At 41.5% G+C, this 22,291-nt stretch overlaps 1 protein-coding gene across 4 annotated transcripts in view; it reads left to right on the forward strand.

Annotated features, from left to right (window-relative positions):
• The window catches only part of Raf1 (Raf-1 proto-oncogene, serine/threonine kinase), a 60,620-nt gene that overhangs the window by 30,241 nt on the left and 8,088 nt on the right, over positions 1-22,291 (forward strand). Inside the window, exons 2-8 of one of the 4 annotated variants that reach the window (XM_032905868.1) lie at positions 6,702-6,934; positions 12,680-12,792; positions 15,177-15,279; positions 15,569-15,726; positions 17,275-17,373; positions 18,936-19,089; positions 19,602-19,661. In XM_032905868.1, coding sequence (XP_032761759.1) covers positions 6,728-6,934; positions 12,680-12,792; positions 15,177-15,279; positions 15,569-15,726; positions 17,275-17,373; positions 18,936-19,089; positions 19,602-19,661 — 894 coding nt within the window. In that variant the 5' untranslated portion in view covers positions 6,702-6,727. Of the gene's footprint in view, positions 1-6,701; positions 6,935-12,679; positions 12,793-15,176; positions 15,280-15,568; positions 15,727-17,274; positions 17,374-18,935; positions 19,090-19,601; positions 19,662-22,291 lie in introns of those variants that run through there. The other 3 variants (XM_032905869.1, XM_032905870.1, XM_032905871.1) reach the window with 3 other exon arrangements.

The following is a 22,291-nucleotide window of genomic DNA, read 5'->3' on the forward strand; positions in this document are numbered from 1 at the left end:
AAAGTCTGTGGGTGGGGCTAGAGTTATGGCTCAGAGGTTAAGAGGTTAAGAGCTGGGGTTGGGGATTTAGCTCAGTGGTAGAGCGCTTGCCTAGGAAGCGCAAGGCCCTGGGTTCAGTCCCCAGCTCTGAAAAAAAGAACCAAAAAAAAAAAAGAGGTTAAGAGCTTCAGAGCTCCATGGTCTTGAAGAGGACTGGGGTATGGTCCCAGTCCTCACGTTGTGGCTCACAATTCAGTATCTGTAACTCCAGTTCCAGGGGCTCCAGTGCCATCTTTTAGCCTCCCTGCGCTCTAGGATCTGTTAAGTACAAGGTCATTTTATGTAAAGGACACCATTTCTACTAGCATAGTGTTCCGTTAACTTTAGCCTTTGCCTTTCTCACCTAACAGCAGTGAACTGCTGTACTTAAAATATACTGCACTGCACCCAACGACAGCTTTTAAAATTTAATTTTTATGTTTATGTATTCCTTCATTTTGTGTGAGTTTGTGTGTATGTGAGTGTGTGTATTTGTGCCACGGGACACATGTGGAGGTCGGAGGGCAGCTTGATGCTGGTTCTTATTGTTAACCTTGTGAGTCGAGGTAATCAAACTCAGGACAGGCTTAATGTCAAGCCTTTTACACACTGAGCATCTTATTGGCCCTCACTCTTTTCTTACATTTTTATTTATTTGTGATTGTTTTGTGTGTATGATATGTAATTGCATATGTGCTTGCTATGGCTCAAATGTGGAGGTCAGAGGACAACTTATAAGAGCTATGTGTCACTATCCACTGTGGTTCCTGGATATTGCACTCAGGCTTGAATGACAAATGTTTTTATCCACTCCAATGGCCCCGTTTCACTATTTATATTTATTTATTATTTTACCACAAATCAAGGGACAGTAATGTTATAAGTACTTTTTTTTCTTTAAGATTTATTTATTGTATGTATGAGTACACTGTCACTGTCTTCAGACACACCAGAATCCCATTACAGATGGTTGTGAGCCACCATGTGGTTGCTGAGAATTGAACTCAGGACCTCTGGAAGAACAGTCAGTGCTCTTAACTACTGAGCCATCTCTCTAGCCCTTAAGTACTTGTAAGAATGTGGAAATTGAGCAGACCTGCTAAGAGAGTTGCATATAATACTACACTTTCTGTACTGTTTTGGTAAAAGAAAGTCAGCAGTGTTACTTTAATTAGCTATCTGGTTTCTCCAGGGTTTTGAGCTGGAAAGAAATTAGGAAGTATTAAAGAAATGCAAACCAAGTCCTAGCACCAGCTGAGGCTTTCTCCCCTTCAAGCCCTTCTTAGGGTCATTGGTAGTAGTCAGTGCCATACCCCATATTCCTTAAAGTCATTCAGGAGGTATGTGTGTCCTGTGTTTTGTGAAGTGCTGCCCTGTTGGATTATGTCACTCATGTTCAGCCACCAGGAAGTTCTCAGAACCCAGCACAGGCCTTACTGCTTCCTCCATGGGGAAGATAATAAGCTTAAGGGGCTAAGTTCCCAGAAAACAAAAGTAAAACAAAAAACATACCTGTGTAGAAGATTCTAGAAGGCTGAATTAGAACTTCTTTAATTGTGGAGAGTTAGAATGTCCTGAGTGAATTATCTTGGGCTACTTTTAGTCCTCTTAATAGTCATTGATTGTCCAAGCATATATTTGACCAAAGAGTCTGGTTGATATCAAGCAAAATCTCTGAACTGTCCTCTGAACAGACCATTAGGTTCCACCCATCCCCAGAGTAGATGTGGCTTGGGTGGATCTGGAGCCTGTAGTAGAGCTGCCCACTCCTCTTGCGTCCCCTTGCTGTGTCCCTGCCAGTGAACTCAGTAAGTGCTCTGACATATGACTTCTTTCTCCTGCAGTCAGTCACTTCTGTGGTGAAGCATGTCATTTGAGGCCACATAAGTCCTTGTTCCTGGACTGCTGCCACTCATTTTTGACTCAGAATAAATTCTCTCTCATTTCTTTTGAGGTGAGCTGTGTTGTCAGCAGGACCATAGATGCATGGAAACTTAAAATGTGGGTTATCTGCTGTTTTCTCTTTTTTCCTTAGAAGACAAGGAAAAAAAAAAACCCTTTGGTGTATATAAATATTGCTAGTGGTGGTTTGATGTTTCTCGACTTAGGTCATTAAGGGCTCCTATGTTTGGCACATGTATGTCATCCAGGAATTCCCTCCCCTAGCCTGCTGGGAATTTCCTTTGCTTCATTCTATATTCAGTGTCCTATTGCTTCCTGTGTCTTAGGTTATTTTCTTTCTTGACTTATGTGAATAATGAGGCCCTTCAGAAAGGGACCATGGACAGTAAAGCTCATGAATCATGAATGTTAGAAAAAGCTCTCTCTTTTACCTTTCTTTATAGTTTTCTTTCATACTGTATCAGACATTTCTTCCGATGTTGAGATTTGAAGCCATTCCTGATCCTTTGGCTAAGACTTCTGGAGTCTTGTTTTCTTGTTATTATAAAAATAAAAAATAAATGATGATTCTATGTATTCTTAGTCTGATATATAATCAGGTCCCCATCTATGTGGTTTGGTCTCTGTCCTTCATATTAGAAGTTCTCTGCTAATCTGCTTAGTTAACAGGACAGGATTAAGAACTGAGTATGGTCTTAGAGCACAAGTGAGCTTTGCTGAGCATCGTGGTGTGATGGGGAAGCTCTCTGAGTCTGGTTGCTGAGCTGGGAAGGAAGCTGCCAGGTTTTGTAGTCAGACGTTGAGTCATACGTTAGGCTCAAGTGTTGGGCCTGTTGAAATAGCATCTGGTCTGTCTTTACAGTTCATGCTGGTCTATAATCAGAGCCCTATGTGCCTCCTCCCATGGCCTGAGTCTTTTGTTTTGAGTAAGGGTCTTGCTATGTAGATCAGGCTGGTCTTGAACTCTCCATATTCCTGCTTTGTGTCTGAAGTGCTAGGCATATACAGACCTGTACTACCTACCACCTGACCTGGTGTGGTCTGTCTCTCTCTGTCTCTGTCTCTCTTTCTTTGCTGAGCCGTCTCTCCAGTTCTGTTTTTCAAAGGCATATAAAACATAAGTAGTCTAAAACTTTTCATTAATATTATAGAGTAGACTTAATAATGAGACTGTTAGGCATGTTACAAAACTGGGGATGTGGCTTGGTGGTAGAGTGCTTTCCAATCTAGAGTGTGCTGTGTGGGTGGAAGGAAAGAAAGAAAAGTTACACCCGCTAGTGTTGGTTACTTTTATCAGTCTGTGTCTTTATCCTTTGTAAATTTGAGAAGTATTTGTTATTTCTAAGAGAGGTGAAGCAGTAGCACATCCCATGCTTTCTGTATCTACTCCCAACCCCAGAAGGCGATGACAGAAAGTGGATATACTATTGACTGGTCAGTTAAACAAACGGAAATGCCTTAACATAAAAGTCATCCAAAATCTAATTTTAAAATGTAAAAAAAAAAAAAAGACAGTATAACTTTTTATTCACCCAGTTTTTAGCAAGAATTGTATATAAGATAACTCTGTTCCTACATCTCATTTGTCTGTTCTTTGTGTTTTTCCTTTTTTTCCCCTAGGCTTTTGTCTTTCTGTTCCATGCTCCCCCAACCCCCTTGAGCCTTTGTCCAACTTTAGCCCGTGCTAATCACTTTTCTGGGATGACTGCCCACATAGCAGTGTACCACAGTCTTTTCCCACTGCACATGTACAGAGTAGATGGCGTCATTTTATACTGTAAATCTGAATTACTTCTGCTGACTTCTGTAGTGCCCTTGGACAACCTGAATGTCATCATCTTTTAGGGTGGGTATATGTCTAATGCTAGGCCTCTGTCTCTGCTCTTTGGAAAAAGGAAAAGTCATAATGTTCTTCTGAGTGTGAGAAGCTGCAGTCAAAGCCTTCTATGGTTCTTGCTTTGGTCAGAGTCACAAAGAATTAAACTCCAGCAATGGCCAACAAAGGGAAGAGCTGTATATAGTTTTATTGATCTAGTAATCCTTTCCTTAGATGTCAGCAGACTACTTATGTACTTGCCGGCACGGGGTCCTCTATGTCAGCAGTACTTACTCTTAACCTCTGAACCATCTCTTCTGCCCAATATTTCTGTGTGGTTTTTTTTTTTAATGGAACCTGCTTGTAATTATAATTTTATGTTGCATCTTCTAGCAGTTTTCTTAATACATTTTAATATTTAATGTTATAGACTTAGAACGACTGCTGTTTAGTTTTTCCTTTTCCTTTCCTCCTGCTCCTCCCACTCCTCCTCCTCTTTTCTTTTTCCTTCTTCTTTTTTTTTTTTTTTTTTTTTTTTTGAGACAGGGTCTCTGTACAGGGCCCTGGCTGTCCTATGTAGATTAGCTAGCTGGCCTACTTAACAGAGGTCTGCCTGCCTCTGCCTCCTTGTGCTGGGATTAAAGGGATTACTATGCTTGATTTTGGTTAGTTTTTTTAATTTCAGTTGATAGCTCACTTTGGTTGATTTAAAATGATCATAGAAATTATAGTTATCATGACTTCTTCCACTTTAAAATCAAGTCACAATGATAAGTAAGGTCATATAATAACTAACAGTTACTGTGTAAAGAATTAAAATTTAGTGTATTACAGCAGTGGAATGCCTGAAAACTCACAGAATTACACAAAGCTTTAAGTTAGGTGCCTTTGTGTTGCAGGTACTGGTCCAAGTACTAAGAATATACCAGTGAGCTCTGCTCACAAAGCAGACATTTATGTATGTGTGTATGTATGTATGTATGTGTTTGTTTTTAAATTTATTTTTTGTTTTTGACATTTATAAACAGTCTTTGTAATAATAAATGTCGCACTGAGAATTAATCAGGTTTGTTTGCTGGGGGAAGGAGAGTAGACTCTTTTGGCTGGAGTGTCAGGTAAGGACTCTTTAAAAGGCTATCTTGGTGGAGACAGGTAGTGGAAAGGCCATCTTGACTGTTTGTGGAATTTTCATTCTTTTGGGTGAAGGGAATAAGAAATTCTGAGGTATGAATACTGGTATGTTCTGGTGGGTTTGTTTGCTTTCTTTTAAAAACAAGGTTCCACTTTGTAGCTCTGACTATCTAGGAACTGGGTGTTTTGACCAGAATGACCCCACACAGAGATCCACCTGTGTCTGCCTTCCAAGTGTTGGGATTAAACCGTTACTGTTACCAGTATGACTGGCATGTTCTGAAAGCAGTTTTAGAGGCCTGGTTAAGGGGTTCAGAGTTTATTCTGAGTTTTAAGCAAGGGGGTCACATGATGCACAGTCTGCATTTGTTCAGGTCCCTAATGAATAGTATTTGCATGGGCCCTGCATGTGTCTCTGATGTAAGTCCACTCCACCCAGAGAACTCAGGATTGCTAATCTAGTGTAAATGTTGTGCAGATAGTTACACAGTGACGAAAAAGAAGTCTGCAAATGTTCAGTGTAGACACACACACACACACACACACACACACACAATTTTGGTTTACAATTGGTCGAGTCGATGGCTGTGGACCCACAGATGTGGCACAGGAGTCTGGTTGCAGTTAGTCCCCAGTTTCTTTTCATGGGCTGAAAATTTAGCACATAGTGGGAAGTCAGGGAGAAAGTTCTGGTTGAAAATGAGGTATAAATTACATTTTCTTTAATTCTAGCCATCTCATCCCCGACTAAATGATTTGTGTGTCATGACTGTATGTGAGACAGTAAGAGCTGTGGAGTTAGAGCTGCCCAAGTCTGCATCTTAGTCTGGACACTCAGAGTATGTTGTAAGAATTCTCTCTGCTCTAGATGGGACATCACTTCTATTAGTATCTAACTGTACATATCAAGGTGGATAATAGGAATGGGTCATATGTATATATGTAAATTTCTATATGTGCTATGTGTGCATGCATGCATATATGTATGTGTACATGCATGCTCTGTATTCTGCCTCACAATAGAGGCTCCTGGTGAATTCTAGCTCTTGCTAGATAGACAAAAATGTCTGACAGAAGGCTTGAAGGGGGATTCTCTGTTAACCTAATAGTTTTCTAGAGGAGGAGAACCATTTACTTTGCCTGCTTGCTGACTTGCAAGTGTCTGGGCATTCCTAGTCCTTATGCCTGAGGCATGTTACGTGGTTAAAACATCAGATTGTGATGGGTTAAATGACCGGTTTTCTTCTTTGGTTCTGCACCCAAACTGAATGCTGAATGTTATAGTGGAAAATTCATGGACTTTGTAAATAGATATGGAATCTGGGAATTTTGGGACAGCTAGGGTGATTTCTCTGATTTAAAGAGAAAGTAAAATGAAGATTTAAAAGCTGAAGTTCTTATACAAATTAAATGAGAAAGCTTATCCATAAAAATATACACATATGGTATCTACAGTGCATCCTGGGAATTAAGTTTTCTGCTTTTCTCTTGGAGGCAGGACTCCCTACTCCCCAGTGCATAATTCTCAGAGTTTAAAATATATTGCTCATGGACAGAGGTGATGACCCAATTTATTTATACATTGTAATCAAAGAAAATAAATATATATGAAAAATATGGACTTGATGCCAGGCGATCTTGGCTTATGCTCTAGGTTAGCTTTGAATTTTGGTCTCTTTTTCTTTCATTTTATGGAAATATACCACTATATTTCTTTCCTGACTAACTTGCTCTCAGATTACAAAAAGCTGTATATCACTGTTTTCACAACTTTCTATATTGTGTTCTTGGGTTAAGTACTTTTTCTCTAGAATTATAATTATTTGTCTTTCAGGTATAAATACTGTTGAAATTGCATCAATGGAGCACATACAGGGAGCTTGGAAGACGATCAGCAATGGTTTCGGACTCAAAGATGCTGTGTTTGATGGCTCTAGTTGCATCTCCCCTACAATTGTTCAGCAGTTTGGCTATCAGCGTCGGGCCTCTGATGATGGCAAACTCACGGATTCTTCTAAGACAAGCAATACTATCCGGGTTTTCTTGCCGAATAAGCAAAGGACTGTGGTATGTGACCCTAGAAAATGTCGTTCTCCTGCCCTTGGAGACTGTGCTCTGCTGTCCAGTTTATAGATGGGAGCATCTCCTTGTCACTTGGGGTCTCTTAATTGTTTTTTCTCCCCCAAGTGAGATTTATTTTTATTTTTAAGAAGACCTATTTGTTTTATCTCTCTCTATATAAGTGTTCTGTCTTCATGCAGAAGAGGGGATCAAATCCCATTACAGATGGTTGTGAGCCGCCATGTGATTGCTGGAACTCAAACTCAGGACCTCTGGAAGAGCAGTCAGTGCTCTTAACTACTGAGCATCTCTCCAGCCTTCAGATTTATTTTATGAAAAAAATCACTGTTCTGCTCACACTCCCTATTGTGTTCTAACATTGCCCACAAAGGCTTTTTTTCTGTATCCTTATTTTTTGGGGAGGAGGAGAGGATATTTCTGATACTTTTTTCTTTTGAAACATTTTAAAAATTGTATTTATTAGTTTTATGTGTGTTCATGTGTTTGTGGTGCTTGCATGACATAGAAGTGAGCAAACAACTTGTGTGAGGAAATTCTTCTCGTTTATTACCACATGGGTTTTGGGGATTGAACTCAGACTGTCAGGCTTGGCAGCAGCTGCCTCAGTCCAGAGCCATCTTGCCAGTTCTTAGCCATTTCTTTGAGAAGATTTTTTTTCTTTTAGTTTCTAAGCTAATTAAAATAATTAAAGAAGGAAAAAAAGAATGCAAAGTATTGACTTAATTTTTGAGATTGCAATTAAATATGATGAAAGTAAAATTTTCTGGGTTATTTCACTTTAGGAAAAAGGTCTAGATTTTTAATTTTGAAAAAAAAAATGTAGTCTTTGTTTTATGTGAATGGGTGTTTACTGCCACGTATGTCTGTGTGCCCATAGCGGCCAGAAGAGGACATTGGATTACCTGGAACTGGGGTTACTGACAGGAGCTACCACGTGGTGCTGGGAACTGAGTGTGGCTGCTCTGGAAGAAAAGCCAGTGCTTTTAACTGTTAGGCCATCTCTCCATCTCCTCGGAAAAGGTTATTTTGTTATTTCATAGGCCCAAGACAGACTTTTCGGTTGCTTAAGAAGAAACTCCTGCCTTGTCTCTTCTCAGGGCACAAAATATTTCTGCATTTTCTCCATGGAATCGGTGACAGGTTCATGTTGGAACCAGATATTGTCAACAGGATTTCCTGACGTGAAACCCCATTATTTTCTAAAGACCCATTGTTCAAAAAACCCTTTACTGTTCTGAACTTTAAAAGCAAAAAACCTGTTTGGCTAAAACAGAAGAGTGAAGTTGTATTGGTTTTTGTTTGTCAGGTCTTGTTTAAACCTGAACTGAAAACTTGTCCATCCTTGCCCTCCCACTCCATGGTCTGTGGAGCACAGTGTCTGACATCTGTTTGTTCCTTTGGCTCTGAGACTGCAAGGCCAGCCAGAGCTTTTTTGGTTTTCTTCTAACAGCTCCCTCTGGTCTTTCTAGTTAATCCCTTCATCATTATTTATTTTGTGTGTGTGATTTGTACCTGAGTGTTTGTCAGTGCCATGGGTATGCAGTGCCCATAGAAGCCAGAAGAGGACATTGGATTCTCTAGATCTGAAGTTAGAGATGGTTGTGAGCTGCTGTGTTGGTGCTCAGCATGAATGGTCTTAAGTTTGAGGCTTATCTGGGCTACCGAGTGTTTTCAGGGTTCATAGGCAGCTTAATTTGAGATTCAAAATAAGTTAATTCTTTCTTTTTTGTTTTTTTAAAGAAGGTTTCTGAGCAGCTACCTTAAGATAGGGACACAGTGTTTGTGTCAGTTAGAAGTGCTGGCTGGTGTTTCTTTCAGACTGAGTACAAGACTCTATCTCTCTATTTACTTTTCCACTCTGGAGTTCAGATTCACAGAGCAGGTGTTTCAGAAACAGATCTGTAGTGCCGACATTAGATCATAGACCTTCTAGCTGTGCTCCCTTCCCTGGATCCAGAACTTTGAGTTGTAGGTTGTCTAGCGCAATTCTTCCAAGTCAGGACCATGTTGGCTAGGTCACATGGAACCTCCCGCTTCCCCTAAGCATGTAAGAACCTGGGAACCTGGCCTTTGTTCTTCTTGACTGAAGATGTCCTTTGTCTCCCCCTTGTTGTACTTCTGTAGTACAATATTCCAATTCTAATACCTTCCTTTAGGGCTTACGGTGGCTAGTTATGGCTGTGAGCTCATAACTATTCTTTTAAATGTGTCAGCTCTCCTAATGCTACATGTCCTGTTTCTACTAACCTGCACTGATTTCAGATCAGCTTATTTAAAGCTTATTTCTCCATGGGTAAAAAAGAAAATCTTCACTTGTTAGTATTGCTTTATACAAGAAAGGTCATTTTAATACTAAAAGAGTAAAAAGGGCTATTTCAAGGAGAGAATGGATTTTATTCGAAGGTGCATCACATGACAAAATAATTCAGCATGTCATAAATAATGGAGTTATTCTTCATGTTGCTGAACACTGTGATTTAGAACCATATTTAATACTTATTTGGGTCCATTTGTAGATGATGTTAAAAACTAACAGCCATTGAGGCTGCAGAAATGGCTGTACAGTTAAGAGGGTCCCAGAGTTCAACTAGCAGCACCCTAGTTAAGGAGCCCACACCCTCCTGCTCCAGGGGATTTACATCTGTAGTCTCTGTTACAGTGCACCTGCGTTTATGTACATGCCCCCCCCCAACATAGTTAGAAATAGTAAAACCCCTCTAACAACGAAAAGAGAAGCCAACAGTAGTGGCTGCTAATAGTATTTCTGAGTGTTTTATTCATCTGTGTAATCCTTGACACCTTTGTTGGGACATAGCAGGTAGTTGGGATTGATATCTCCTGAAGCTTATGGGAAGCACAAAGCAGATGTTAGTTTCTTCTATTTCTTTGGCAAAAGATGGAGCATCCTTCTCTGGGAAAACCAGTGGTGGAAAGTGCCCTCAGGCAGCCAGCACTCTTCCCCGGTCCTAGAGTGGCTTCACGGGATTTCTCTTTTTACAGCTCTTGAACTCATCATAGTGTGCATCATGGGGGTAGGAGAAACAGACTGAGGATGTGTCTAATGGAAACAAATTTAGAAGAATAATTACCTTTAGAAGAACAATAGTCTTTTAATGTTTCTTGTTTTTCTTTCTTTTTTTTTTTTTTTTTTTTTCCGGGGCTGGGGACCGAACCCAGGGCCTTGCGCTTTCTAGGCAAGCGCTCTACCACTGAGCCAAATCCCCAACCCCTGTTTCTTGTTTTTCTGATTTCTTTTTTTTTTTTCCCCCGGAGCTGGGGACTGAACCCAGGGTTTTTCTGATTTCTAAACATACACATCTCTCTGGTAGCTGCTTCTCATTGTTACTGGACAAGTGAGTTGCTAGAGCTGAGACTGCTGCCCTTACAACCAGCCACCTAGCAGGACAGGTTCCTGGGCTGTATTCCAAAGTTATGGACGCAGACTCCTTGGATGTGTCGGTACACAGAAGGCTAAGGAGTCTCTTTCGCAAAGCCTTCGTCTGCTGCTTCCCATGCTACATCTGGGGACATCAGTGGAGCAGAGAATCAAGATCTGTCTAGCTCTCAGAACCTGTGACTTCTAATGGAAACAGTAAAATAACTACATACAAAACTTTACAGTTTTGAAAGCTGTTGCCTGCAGTATAGGTGCCAGTATAGGTGTCAGTGTGTGAGTTTAGCACTTTGCTGTTTTCTCTTCTCATGTCTTTATAGCTCAGCTCTCTAGTGCAGGCATTGTCTGTCTCGTTTTGCTGGACACTAGTAAGGTGTTAAAGGGTAAATACCTGTGATTACAGTAACAGTTCTGGTATGTTCATCACCTGGCTTGCCCTTGGCTGATCATAGCAGTTCTTTCTGTCTGTTTCCACCCACACCTTTTCATTTGTTTTGATACAAATCCTAGGTAAGGTTTGTCTGAACTAGTTTGGTATGTCCAAGGAACTTTTTTCTTTAGACAGAACCTAACTCTGTAGTCCAGCACATGGACTTAAATTCAAAGCAGCCATTTGTTTCAGACTCAAGATGTTGGAAATAGATGCAAGGGACCATGCAGCTTTAAGAAACTTAAAGAATGTTACTTGTTTAAATAGGCAACATGATTTACAAGTATGGGTGACTTCTGCCCCCGCTAGTTCCCCAGTTCTTTCCCTTAGTATTCCTGTGATAAGGAAGGTTTATTAATCTGAAGAGTCAGATGGCCTCATTCACAGCAAAGGAGGAGATTTCAGAGCTGCTTAGAAACCCTTTTTCTTTCCTCTGATGTAATTGATCCTTTAGGAGAACTTTCTGACCTCTGTCACCCCTAAATTGTGTGTCCTACACTCTCAAATTATGCTGTAGTTCTCCCTTACTGACCTAGCTATTCTTCAGCGATTGGTGACTGGCCAGTTAAGTCCCTGTTAGTAGTCAGTGACATCAAAATCAGGCTATGTGAAGACAGATGCGCTGTCATTCCTTGGGTTCCCTCTTGCTCTTCCTACTAGCTTTGTCTCCACTTTGGATCCGGGTGGTGTGGTCTCTTTGACGTTGTTAGACAGCTCTGCCTTGCTTCTTAAGACTCATCTCTGTCTTAACCCAGCTAGAAAGGAGGAGAGAAAAGGGCAGAGATTGGTTCTGCAGAGCTCTACAGTCAGCCACAGGGTTCTGTGCAGGCAGTTCATAGCCACTTCAAATTATCCTGCTGTCCTTGATGGTTCTGGCGACTCTTTCTGTTTTTTCTCTTTTAATTAATTTCTTAGGCTTTGATATTTTGGAAAAATATCGACTCTTTAAGATTTTCCAGTATTTCAACACTGTGGGTACAGACACTTTGCATTGTGCTTCCAAGCAGCAACCTAGTTTTTGAAGCCTAGATTAGGACACTGCATGGGGCACCTACTGCCTAGGCTGTCTGGTATACATTGGTGTCTGCCACTAAAATCAAGCAGGAACTTTGCTCATCTGTTTCCCATTCACCCTTACTACTTTGAAATTTGTTAGGAAGATCATCTCTCCATTTTGTTGAAAGTAGGCAAGATTTTATTATAAAGCCTTAACTCATGTTTGTTTTACTTTCTGTTGGACTTGCTTATGTACACTTGCAAGTCCAGATAACTAGAGTGTATCCCCCCCTTCCCCGCCATACAACTTAAAATTATTTTTAAAAACATATCTATTTTTGTGTGTGTGTGTACGTGTACCTGTGCATGTGCGTGCGCCTGTGTGTATTTGTGCTCCACAGTAACATTTGTGGTGATCAGAGAATGGATAACTTCTGCTGTTAGTGTCTGCTTTCATGATATATTGGTCTCAGGGATTGAATTTCAGTTGTCAGGCTTGGCAAAAAGTACCTTTCCAGAACTCTATTGTTAATAGCAAGGCATACATCTTTCTAACCCACACAATATGCATAAATACATATTGGTTTCCCCTCTTTAAGAATACCCTTACTCTGTATTACTCTAATAGAAATACTTTCTCCAGTTACCATGCCACAGACTACTATCCCCTCAGATAGTAATGCAGGGTAGTGCAGGAGGCGCATATTGTTGCCAGTGCTGAGTCAGGTCTGGGTGCATTCGCCTATACTTAATTCTGGATATTGAGGTGTTTTTCCCTGTCCGTTCACTATTGCAAACAGTATGAAATAAGTCTATACCATTTTACCTGTGGGTGTGTGCACTTCAGGGTTCACTTTTGCAAGGGGTGCTGTAGCCTACATTGGTTCTAAAGGTGCTCGTTTGTTTGCAGGTCAATGTGCGGAATGGGATGAGCTTGCACGACTGCCTTATGAAAGCTCTGAAGGTTAGAGGCCTGCAGCCAGAGTGCTGTGCAGTGTTCAGACTTCTCCAGGAGCACAAAGGGTAAGAGCAGAGCCAGGGGGCCACCTTTTAGAATTCTAAGCATTTCCTGACCACAAATAACTTGTTCTATAACAAATGCTTTGTATTTGCTTCTTAGGGATTGGTGTGTGTGTATATACTTTATTTTTAAAGTGTCAATTCAGAAAAATTTGCTACTGAGAACTTGAAATTATTGCCTGGACATTGTCCTAAAATTTACAGTGCATAGGAGATGCTAACAGCAATATCCAGGGATGTAGGCGGCACTGTTAGAAGGCATGTTTTTAACTGCGAAGAATTTTCCTGGTGTTTGCCATGCAAGTGGGTACTCTGAACATGTTTGCATTGTGGTTTCTTCCCCCCCCAAGAATGCTAGGGCTGAAGAGTTGCTCATTAATGGCATTTGCTGCTCTTGGTTCAGTTCCCAGCACTCACATCAGGAGGTTCACAACTAGTTGTAGCTCCAGTTCCAGGGGCTCTGATGCCCTCTTCTGGCCTCCAAGGGGATCTTTGCACACACACCACTTAGAGACATTCAAATATACAGAAAGACGTCTCACCTCCCCTCTTTTTTTAAAAATAATTTTTAAAGATTTATTTATTTTATGTATATGAGTACCCTGACTTCATGCACACCAGAAGATGGCATTGGATCCCATTACAGATGGTTGAGAGCCACCATGTGGTTGCTGAGATTTGAACTCAGGACCTCTGAAAGAGCAGCCAGTGCTCTTAACTGATGAGCTATCTCCTTAGCCCACTCTTTTCCTCTTTTCTGCCTTCTTTCCCTTATTCCTTGTCCCTTGTCCCTTTCTCTCCCCCACAACCCCCGGGCCCCTATCCCTTATCCTTTTTCATCTTTGGCTTGAAGAAATACACTAGTTAGTGTAGTGCTTGCCGTGCTATCTGAGTGCCAGACTGCCATAAAACCCTGGCTGTGGTTGTTCTTGTAACCTCATCACCTGGAGACATAGACAGGCAGGTCCCTGAAACTTGCTGGCCTGTTTAACCTACTTGCTGAGCTCCAGATCAGTTAGAGAATTTGTCTCAAAAAGCAAGATAGATGGGACCTGAGGAATAACATCTTGTGTTGTTTTGCTATATGTATACATTTACTACAGTCCTAAAGGAAACTCTTGTCATTCATGCTTTCCTCACCCATCTCTTTTTGGTGGTACTGGAGACAGAGCCTAGGGCCTGGAATATGCCAAGTATTCAGTTTGATGAATATTACTTCTTGGCTGTCTGATAGCCACAAGACTGAAAGAAGCAGGGAATTTCTACTTCCAGGAAAATATACCTTATTTCCAGTGGTGGTAGCAAGATAGAGGTGGTTTCCCCATCCTCAAAAGCTGAGATCATGGCCCATAGCAACAGAGCACCACATATGTATTGTTATTTACTATGTTAGCTAAACCTTTGACTCTGTCCTCTTTGGGGAGCAGTGCTTCTTCTGTTACTGACCTCTTGCTTGGTTTTTCTGTGGTTGAGTTCCCTGGCTGGAGAGAGCATCTCAGGGAGTGACTCCTCCTTCCTCTGCTTATTCAGCCAGTTTGCTCATCTTCAACTTGTCATCACCTCTATCTAGCTAGATTGATTTCCATGTCCGTTCCCAAGCTGATACATAGACTTCCTTCAGGACTAGGGAGATTCTGAGACAGAGTCTTGGTCTACTCTTCTCCAAAGCTGTACTGATTTGGAACTGATCTGCATTCTCTCCTCCCTTTTCAGGAAGTGGGGTTTCCTTCCTGGTCTTCATTAGGAAACAATAGTACTTTAGACAGATGCCATTTCCCTACCTTGCATAGGGAATTATCTTAAGGAATGAATTATTGCTCTTTAGGTAACCAAGGGAGTGGCTTGTTGGCTTCTGGAAGCTGATAGGAGGGGCCTGAGTGATGTCATATGTGCGCTACATTTGGAAATATTCATCCTCAGCAAATGGGAAGATGACCTGAACAACAGTTTTTGCTTAAATCACTATGGTTTCCTATCTTCCTTGTTTTGGGCACAGAAAAAGTGGTGTCAGTCAATTTTAAAGACTGTTGTGCTCCTATAGACTTGTGTTTATTTTTATAATTTCTACAACCAACTTTTAAGTCTGTAAGTAATGCACAGCACATTGTGTTTGTGTTGTGTGTATGTGTTTCAGGTGGAAGTAGCTGTTGAACACTGACCTGTAGTGGCTTGGTAGGATTTTAACATTACATAGTCATTCTTGTCATGAGATTGTATTTCATTGTTTAAAGGACACTTTGTTCTAGGAGCATACATTTTGGCTTATTTTTTGGGTGGGACCAGAACACCTGTGAGGTGTGCTTAGCCAGCATGCAGTAGACAGAACTGCTCTAATGTCTTAAGCCTTGTCCAGTGCTCTCTCATGTTATGCTTTGGGTAATTTTTAGTAAGAAAGCACGCTTAGATTGGAACACCGATGCTGCCTCTCTGATTGGAGAAGAACTGCAAGTGGATTTTTTGGATCACGTTCCACTCACAACTCACAACTTTGTAAGTTTCAGCTTCTCTCTTTCTTTGCCATTTTGGGCTCTCTACGGTAGATCGTTGACCTTCCTGAAAAGCCCTGGGTGCACATTAGTTGCTTTCAGCCCTCCCTGTGCTGTCATGTATAGCTGGTAGTTTAGAGTCCGCTAACAGAGGCCCCTTTACCCCGAATCTGAATCTGACAGTGTCAGAAGTGTGATTCTTCCCAGGGGGGACTCTTGAGGCTGGTGAAGACAGTGCTATATTTGCTTGTCACTCGAGTTCTCACAATCCTATACCTGCTTTCTTGTCACAGGCTCGGAAAACGTTCCTGAAGCTTGCATTCTGTGACATCTGTCAAAAGTTCCTGCTAAATGGATTTCGATGTCAGACTTGTGGCTACAAGTTTCATGAGCACTGTAGCACCAAAGTACCTACTATGTGTGTGGACTGGAGTAATATCAGACAGCTCTTGTAAGGCACTATGGTTTTTTTCTTTGTAAAACATGTGAGGGTCAGGTCCAGACACACTTTTGACGGTGTTCATTACACATTTTCAATGTTAAATCTGAGTTTTAGGTTTGCTAAATAAATGATTGCTGTGAGTCGGAAACAATCTACTTTAGAAGCATAATATAGTTCTGAAATTAGTTATTCTTAGTGTGGTGGTTGTCTAGCTGTAAAATAAACAGCTAGGGAGCTGGGGGCAGGGATGACTCAGTTGGTAAAGTGTTAACTGAGCAAGCATGAGAACTGAGTTTGATCCCAGCCCTGACATCAAAGCTGGGCCCACAGTGTAATCTCCGAGTTGGGGAAGTGGAGACACGGCGATAGCTAGCCTGGGGTTTGCTAGCCAGACAGTCTAGTGAGTCACTGAGCTCCAGTTTCAGTGAGAGATCCCGTCTCAAAAACTATTGAGGAGGACTCCTAGCATTGACCTCTGGTACTCACACAGTCATATGAACTCAGACACAGATGCACAAACACCACCACAAGCAGGCAGGACCCATTGTCTCTCAAATTGATACTGACACTGCTTTGTCAAGGAGAAGAACAGGGACATGGAAATTGAAGGGTGGGGTTTTCTCTCTTCACCTGGGCTTCAAGTGGCCAGGGCTGCAGGCTATATCCCAAGAAAGCAGAAAGTGGAGTTTGTGCTGCTTCCTTCCTCTCACACTGGGGAGCAATGTGTTTGGGCCTCAGACAGTTTGGGTATAAAAGGTTGAGACTTTCTCTGTTAGGAGATAAGCCAGATACAAAAATATATTTCACAGAGAGAAAATGATTTAAATGCATATTTTAAATTATACTTCTTAGAGACTTTTTAAAACTTGTGTTGAGATTATGAAAAGTCAGTTTTACCCTTATTGCAACATGTTCGGAAAATGAAAGGAATAACATTTTCACATTTCCCACAATGGGAGGGAACCTTTTAGCTCCCACAGAAGTTACTTGTTGGTTCTCAGAATACTCGAGTAGCAGAAAGGCATGTGCTTGTGGCCAGCGCACACCTCACACCCTTAGGACTGTCACTAGCACAAGTCTTCTCAGCTCCTTCATTTCAAAAGAGTTGGTGGGGATAACCTGAGATTGCTTAGCACCAGGACTCAGCATTTGGAATGAATGTGCCTGGTTAATAGTAATCCCACTTCCTCTTCTGTTTTACTGTTGGTACTAAATATAATGAATTTGTGTGTGTGTGTGTGTGTGTGTGTTTCAAAGACAACAGTTCCAGAAAAGCTGTATGTGGTATAGGTTGTGAGATGTCGTTCTGTCACTTAAGAAGCATTATGTAGTGTAGCCGGACAGGACCGCTTTTCTAGAGGTGTACCCTGGCAGCTGGTTGCTGTCACTCAGCCTGTAATGCAGCCCTTCAGGTTGATGGTCTTCATAGTAGGTGACTGACTTTAGGAAAATGAATCAAGGGAAGTTGGGTTTTAGCTTTGGGTTTAGAGGCAAGGCGGGATGGTTTCTCTATGAGAGGACCAAATCCACAAACTACTCGTTCCATGTTTCTTCTAGGCTCTTTCCAAATTCCACTGCAAGTGACAGTGGAGTCCCAGCACCACCCTCTTTCACAATGCGTCGGATGCGAGAATCTGTTTCCCGGATGCCTGCTAGGTAAGGTTTTACTTTGGGCTTTTGGAAAGTTGCATTGATCGGGTAGGTTGTCAGCCTGAACACAAAGAAGTCCCTCTTCATGTCCTGTCTGCAGACCCTTGGCTGTTTCTGTGGAACACCAAGTACAGTGTTCTCCACGTTCTCTCTGTGGTCCCAGTGCACTTGCATTCTGGAAAGTGATTCTGACGCAGTCCTTCTGTTACAATACCACCTCAGTCTCACATTACCCATATAAAAAGCTTGAATTCTGTCTTCTTCCCGTTGTGGTGAATTAAGCATCTGTGGAAAGGGTCCCCAAAGTGAGTATAGCAACTAAGAAGAAAGCAGGCCTGAACTTGTAGATGTTTCCCCAGCCTTAAGACCCGGGTAGTTGGAGGTAGATCTGGTTATGGTCAGAGTTCGCCTCTAACTTGTCTGCACTGCTTTCTGGCTCTAAAACTCCAAGTTCAGTGAGTTACATCAGTCAGTGACACGCAAGTATTTAGGACCTAAGGTAAAAAATCTACATTTTTGTCTAAAATGTCTGATAGCTAATCAGCTATCATTTAATGATCCATGTAAAGCTACTATAGAACTAAAGGCAGCATTTAGAACAAGGAATTTGTGCTGAAATATGTGTTTATGCCTGACTTGAATGAATCGAATCCTTTTTGGTAATTTGGACCACATTCAAGCAAAAAACAACTTACCTTGAAGATAAGGAGCTAGACTTAAACTTAGAAAACCTAAATGTACAATTCCTAATGCAAGGTGGCATTTCAGTGAGGGAACAGCCTTCCCTAAATAAGGCCAGGCTTGTTCAGGGTAGTATGGGCACAGACAGAATAGTATTCCTTAGAAAAAACAGCCTTTATCCCTTGAATTCATGTGAGTGTGATCTGAACAAACCTTAAATTTCATCTATGGAACACATATGGTCTGCTTTGGTTTTTTGGAGTTGGGGTGGAATTTAGGACCTCATCTAGATGACATGCTATGGAGTCAGACCTTTAGTCACGGGAGTTACTGGTTTCAAGCTGTTGCGGTTCAGACTTAGAACTTTATCAGGTTAGGGAAACCGTCTGCCATGGAACTGCACCCCAGCCCTCCTTCTGTACTTGTTGATGTATGCTCCTAGGCTGAAAGTCTTTTCACAGTCGGGCTGCAGATGTCCTAACAGTAGAACACATGCTTTGCTGTGTGCTGACTACAGGGAGAGATTTCCAGTCTTTCTTTGAATTAAATTGGGCCGATTCCAGTTAGGTAGTACTTGTGGCAAATACTGATCTATTCTTAGAAAACTCTGAAGTATTCTGAAGAGTGATTTTATTACCAAGGATAAACTGTATAATGGACTCTTCACAAGGGGTGATAAGCACATTTATTTCTCATTTTCAAAATTTTGCATGAAAAGGAACACAGAAGAGTTTGTAGTGCATATTGAGAGAGTGAAATATTGTGTCATGGGTTGTATGGGTCAGGTTTGCCCTTAAGTGTCTTAATGAGCTAAGCAGTTGAAAAGACTTAGCCACTGTGGAGGCCTGAGTGCCAATCATGGGACTTTTTTTCTCCTTCATGCCCAGTTCCCAGCACAGATACTCCACACCCCATGCCTTCACTTTCAACACCTCCAGCCCTTCCTCTGAAGGTTCCCTGTCCCAGAGGCAGAGGTCAACGTCCACTCCCAATGTCCACATGGTCAGCACCACCCTGCCTGTGGACAGCAGGATGATTGAGGTAATAGGGCCCCTTGGGGGTGGTGATGAGCAGCAGTAGTTAACACTGGGAAGCCCAGAGAATGTGGATTTCAAAGCTGCTCAGGAGTGTTGCAGTACTTTCTCAGGCCCTTGGACTTTGAAATGTTCTTTTTAAATCTGTTAACGTCTATAGACTGGCTTAATAACTAGGCCAGTGTGTCATTCCAGCAGGAAACAGCTCCTCACTAATCAGTGTGCTCTGGGTCCCAGCTTTGGATAGGATTTCTTTGCGCTGGTACAGATGCTGCAGAGCAGTGAGGGTGTAGTGTGACGACTCAGATGCTCTAGAGGACTGTAAAGTAGGAGCGCTGGGTCTACTGTGCATTGAGGGAACTGTGTCAGTGCCAGGCAGTGTTTGCAAACTGCCCTTTCTTTCCTTGTGTGTTCTGTTTGTTTGGTTTGCTTTCTAGCTCATCTTTAAAATCAACTGAATACACTTCAAATGCTTCCTCTGTTCTTTATTCTTCTTTATTTCTCATTGCTTTGGACTAGAATAACAGCCTGAATGCTTCTCCCAGGGCGTGCTCCAGACGATTTTGTCTGAGGGGAAGAGTAGGTATTTTCTTCATGCCTTTGCTTTCTTGGGTTTAACAGGAGAGACTGTCTATTAAGTGAGACAACTGTACATTTATACTTCTAGCCAGACTTGTTGCCATGATTTTTTTTTCCTTTTCTATAGTTATGAGTAAAACACTCTGTGGGATATCACGGATAGGTGAATTTCTCAAGGTAGATTTTTTAAGACAAGGGCATTGGAACAGTTTTTAAAACTCAGTTCTTTCAAAAGATGGACCAATATAGTAACACAGCATCTGTATTGAGTTCAGACATTAGAAATCCATCTGGTTGGTACGACTTAGAAAAGCTTATCAGAAAGTCTGGCATACAAGCACACGCCTAGAGGACTCTGGAGGACCTTACTGAAGACCAGCTTGGGCTACATTGTGAGATCCTATTTCAAAATCAAATAAAAAAAGACCCAAGAGACATGAGCACATAACACCATGAATTGATCTTTGTAAAAACTTGTTTCTTGACACCTGTCATCTCAGGTGCAGGTTTCTCTCTAGCTATAAATCACCTTTAACTGCTTGTCCTACCTCATGTAAGCTAACAGCTTTATCATCATTAGTCCCAGTGATAGAATCATAAAGTAGCCTTTTTCTTCCCATGTCCAACTTGTTTCTGTTTAAACTGTTAGTAGATTCAAAGTGAAAATTCTTCAGTTTCTAACATAAGTAGCACAAGTATCAATCCTGTTTGTGCCTCAAAAGAAAATTTTGTTTGTGGCTTTTTTTTTTTTTTTCCTTTATGGAGGTGGTATTGTGTTCTTTGAGATAGGGTCTCTGTATAGTTCTGGCCGTCTTGGCACTCACTATGTAGACCAAGGTAGCCTCAAACTCACAGAGATCTGCCTGCCTCAGCCTCTCAAGTGCTGGGGTTAAAGGCATGTGCCACCATGTCTGGCTTTTTGTTTTTTCTTTTCCTTTTCTTTTTCTTTTTTATAACACAGGATTCATTCAGCATTTTGGACTGTATATGTATATTTTGGCTTAATATGTTCTTCTAAACTAATACTTAAACTTAGGAACACTTAGAATTTTATCCTGGGATTATGTGATCCAATTATAATAATTACTACCAAATAAAATAATGGGCAGAGGAAGGAAAAAGTAAGAGGCATTGAAAACTACCCCACTGCACTCTGGGATATAATCTACTTAGTAACCATAACAGAAGAGATTGGCTGGATGACCAGGCTTCTCCTACTTGGTTACATTGTGATAGGCAGATCCCAGGCTTTGCCACCCTTCTCACTCACACACACCAGCAGGCCTAGGTGAGTTGTAGAGTGAAGATCTGTATTGTGTGTGTGTAGGCATGTGCAGGCTAGGGATGGATGTCTTCCTCAATTGCCCTCCAGCTGTGTTTTGAAATAGGGTCTCATTGAGCCTGGAGCTTGCTGACTAGGCTAAGCTGCCCAGCCAGTGAGCCTCCAGGATCACCCTGTCACCATCTGCCCAGTATAGGGTTCATAGGCATGTGCCACCACATGGGGATTAAACTCTGGACTTCATGCTTAACATGGCAAGCCCTTCAGCAACCAAATCCTCTCCCCAGTCCCAAGGATCTGGATTCTTAAGTATCTCTGTGGATGTTTTTACAGATAGGCTTGGGACTCACAATTCGGTTTTATACTGTTAAGATACTTGGACAGGGTGGCTGAAACTGTGTGTGTGTTGAGGGGGGGTTTGGAAGGGGAGAACACACAGTAGCTTGGTTTGTTTTACTCTTGTAAAGATATCTTTGAAAGCTAATCATGGTGGCACATGGTGGTGCTATGTAGTCATAGCACCAACAAGGTTATGGTAGGAGAATGGCAAGTTCAGAGTCAGCGTGGGCTACACAGTGAGACCCTGTATTTAAAAAACCTACCAAACAGTCATCCAACCAACAGAAAACATGACTGGAGTCATGGCCCCGCAGTTAAGAGCACTTTTTTTGTAGAGGACCCTAGTTCAGGTCCCAGCACCCACATAAAAACTTCTGGAGAATGTAATATTTTCTTCTGGTCTCCAAGGGCACTGCACAGATGTGGTGCACACACATATGTACAGGCAAAATGCCCGTACATATAAAATGAAAAATAAACCTTAAAATATTGAGTGGGAACATTCTAGTAATGGTGTTGTAGAACAAATATCTTGTTTGCTGCGGTTATACAAAGAAAAGTAACAGATGACTTTCTAGAAAGACACTTTCTGAAGTGATAAGGGTCAAGTGGTTTTATATTATTGTATAAATCCCACACTCAAGGAAGAATTTTAAAATTAGAGTTTAGAACTGCCCCATGGAGAACTATACAGATAGTTGGGCAGTTAAGAGTGCTTGCTGCTCTTGTGGGGCATGAGTTCAGGTCCAAGTACCCATGTCAGGAGGCACACAACTAGCTGTAACTCCAGCTTCAGGGATCTCACATTATCTTTTGACTTCTGTGGGCACCTGGATTTTCATGTGTGTGTGTGTGTGGTGCACAGTACACAAATCAAAAATAAAATCTTTAAAAAATGTCCTGTTGAGGTAGGTCTCCATGATTTGAACTATTCTCTGAAACAGTGTCTAGTAGAGTTGGCTTGTCACATAAGAGAATGTAGCCTGCTTGAGAACATCACTAAGGTTTA

Source organism: Rattus rattus, chromosome 6 (assembly GCF_011064425.1).
Source record: "Rattus rattus isolate New Zealand chromosome 6, Rrattus_CSIRO_v1, whole genome shotgun sequence".
In the NCBI taxonomy this organism is placed as follows: domain Eukaryota; kingdom Metazoa; phylum Chordata; class Mammalia; order Rodentia; family Muridae; genus Rattus; species Rattus rattus.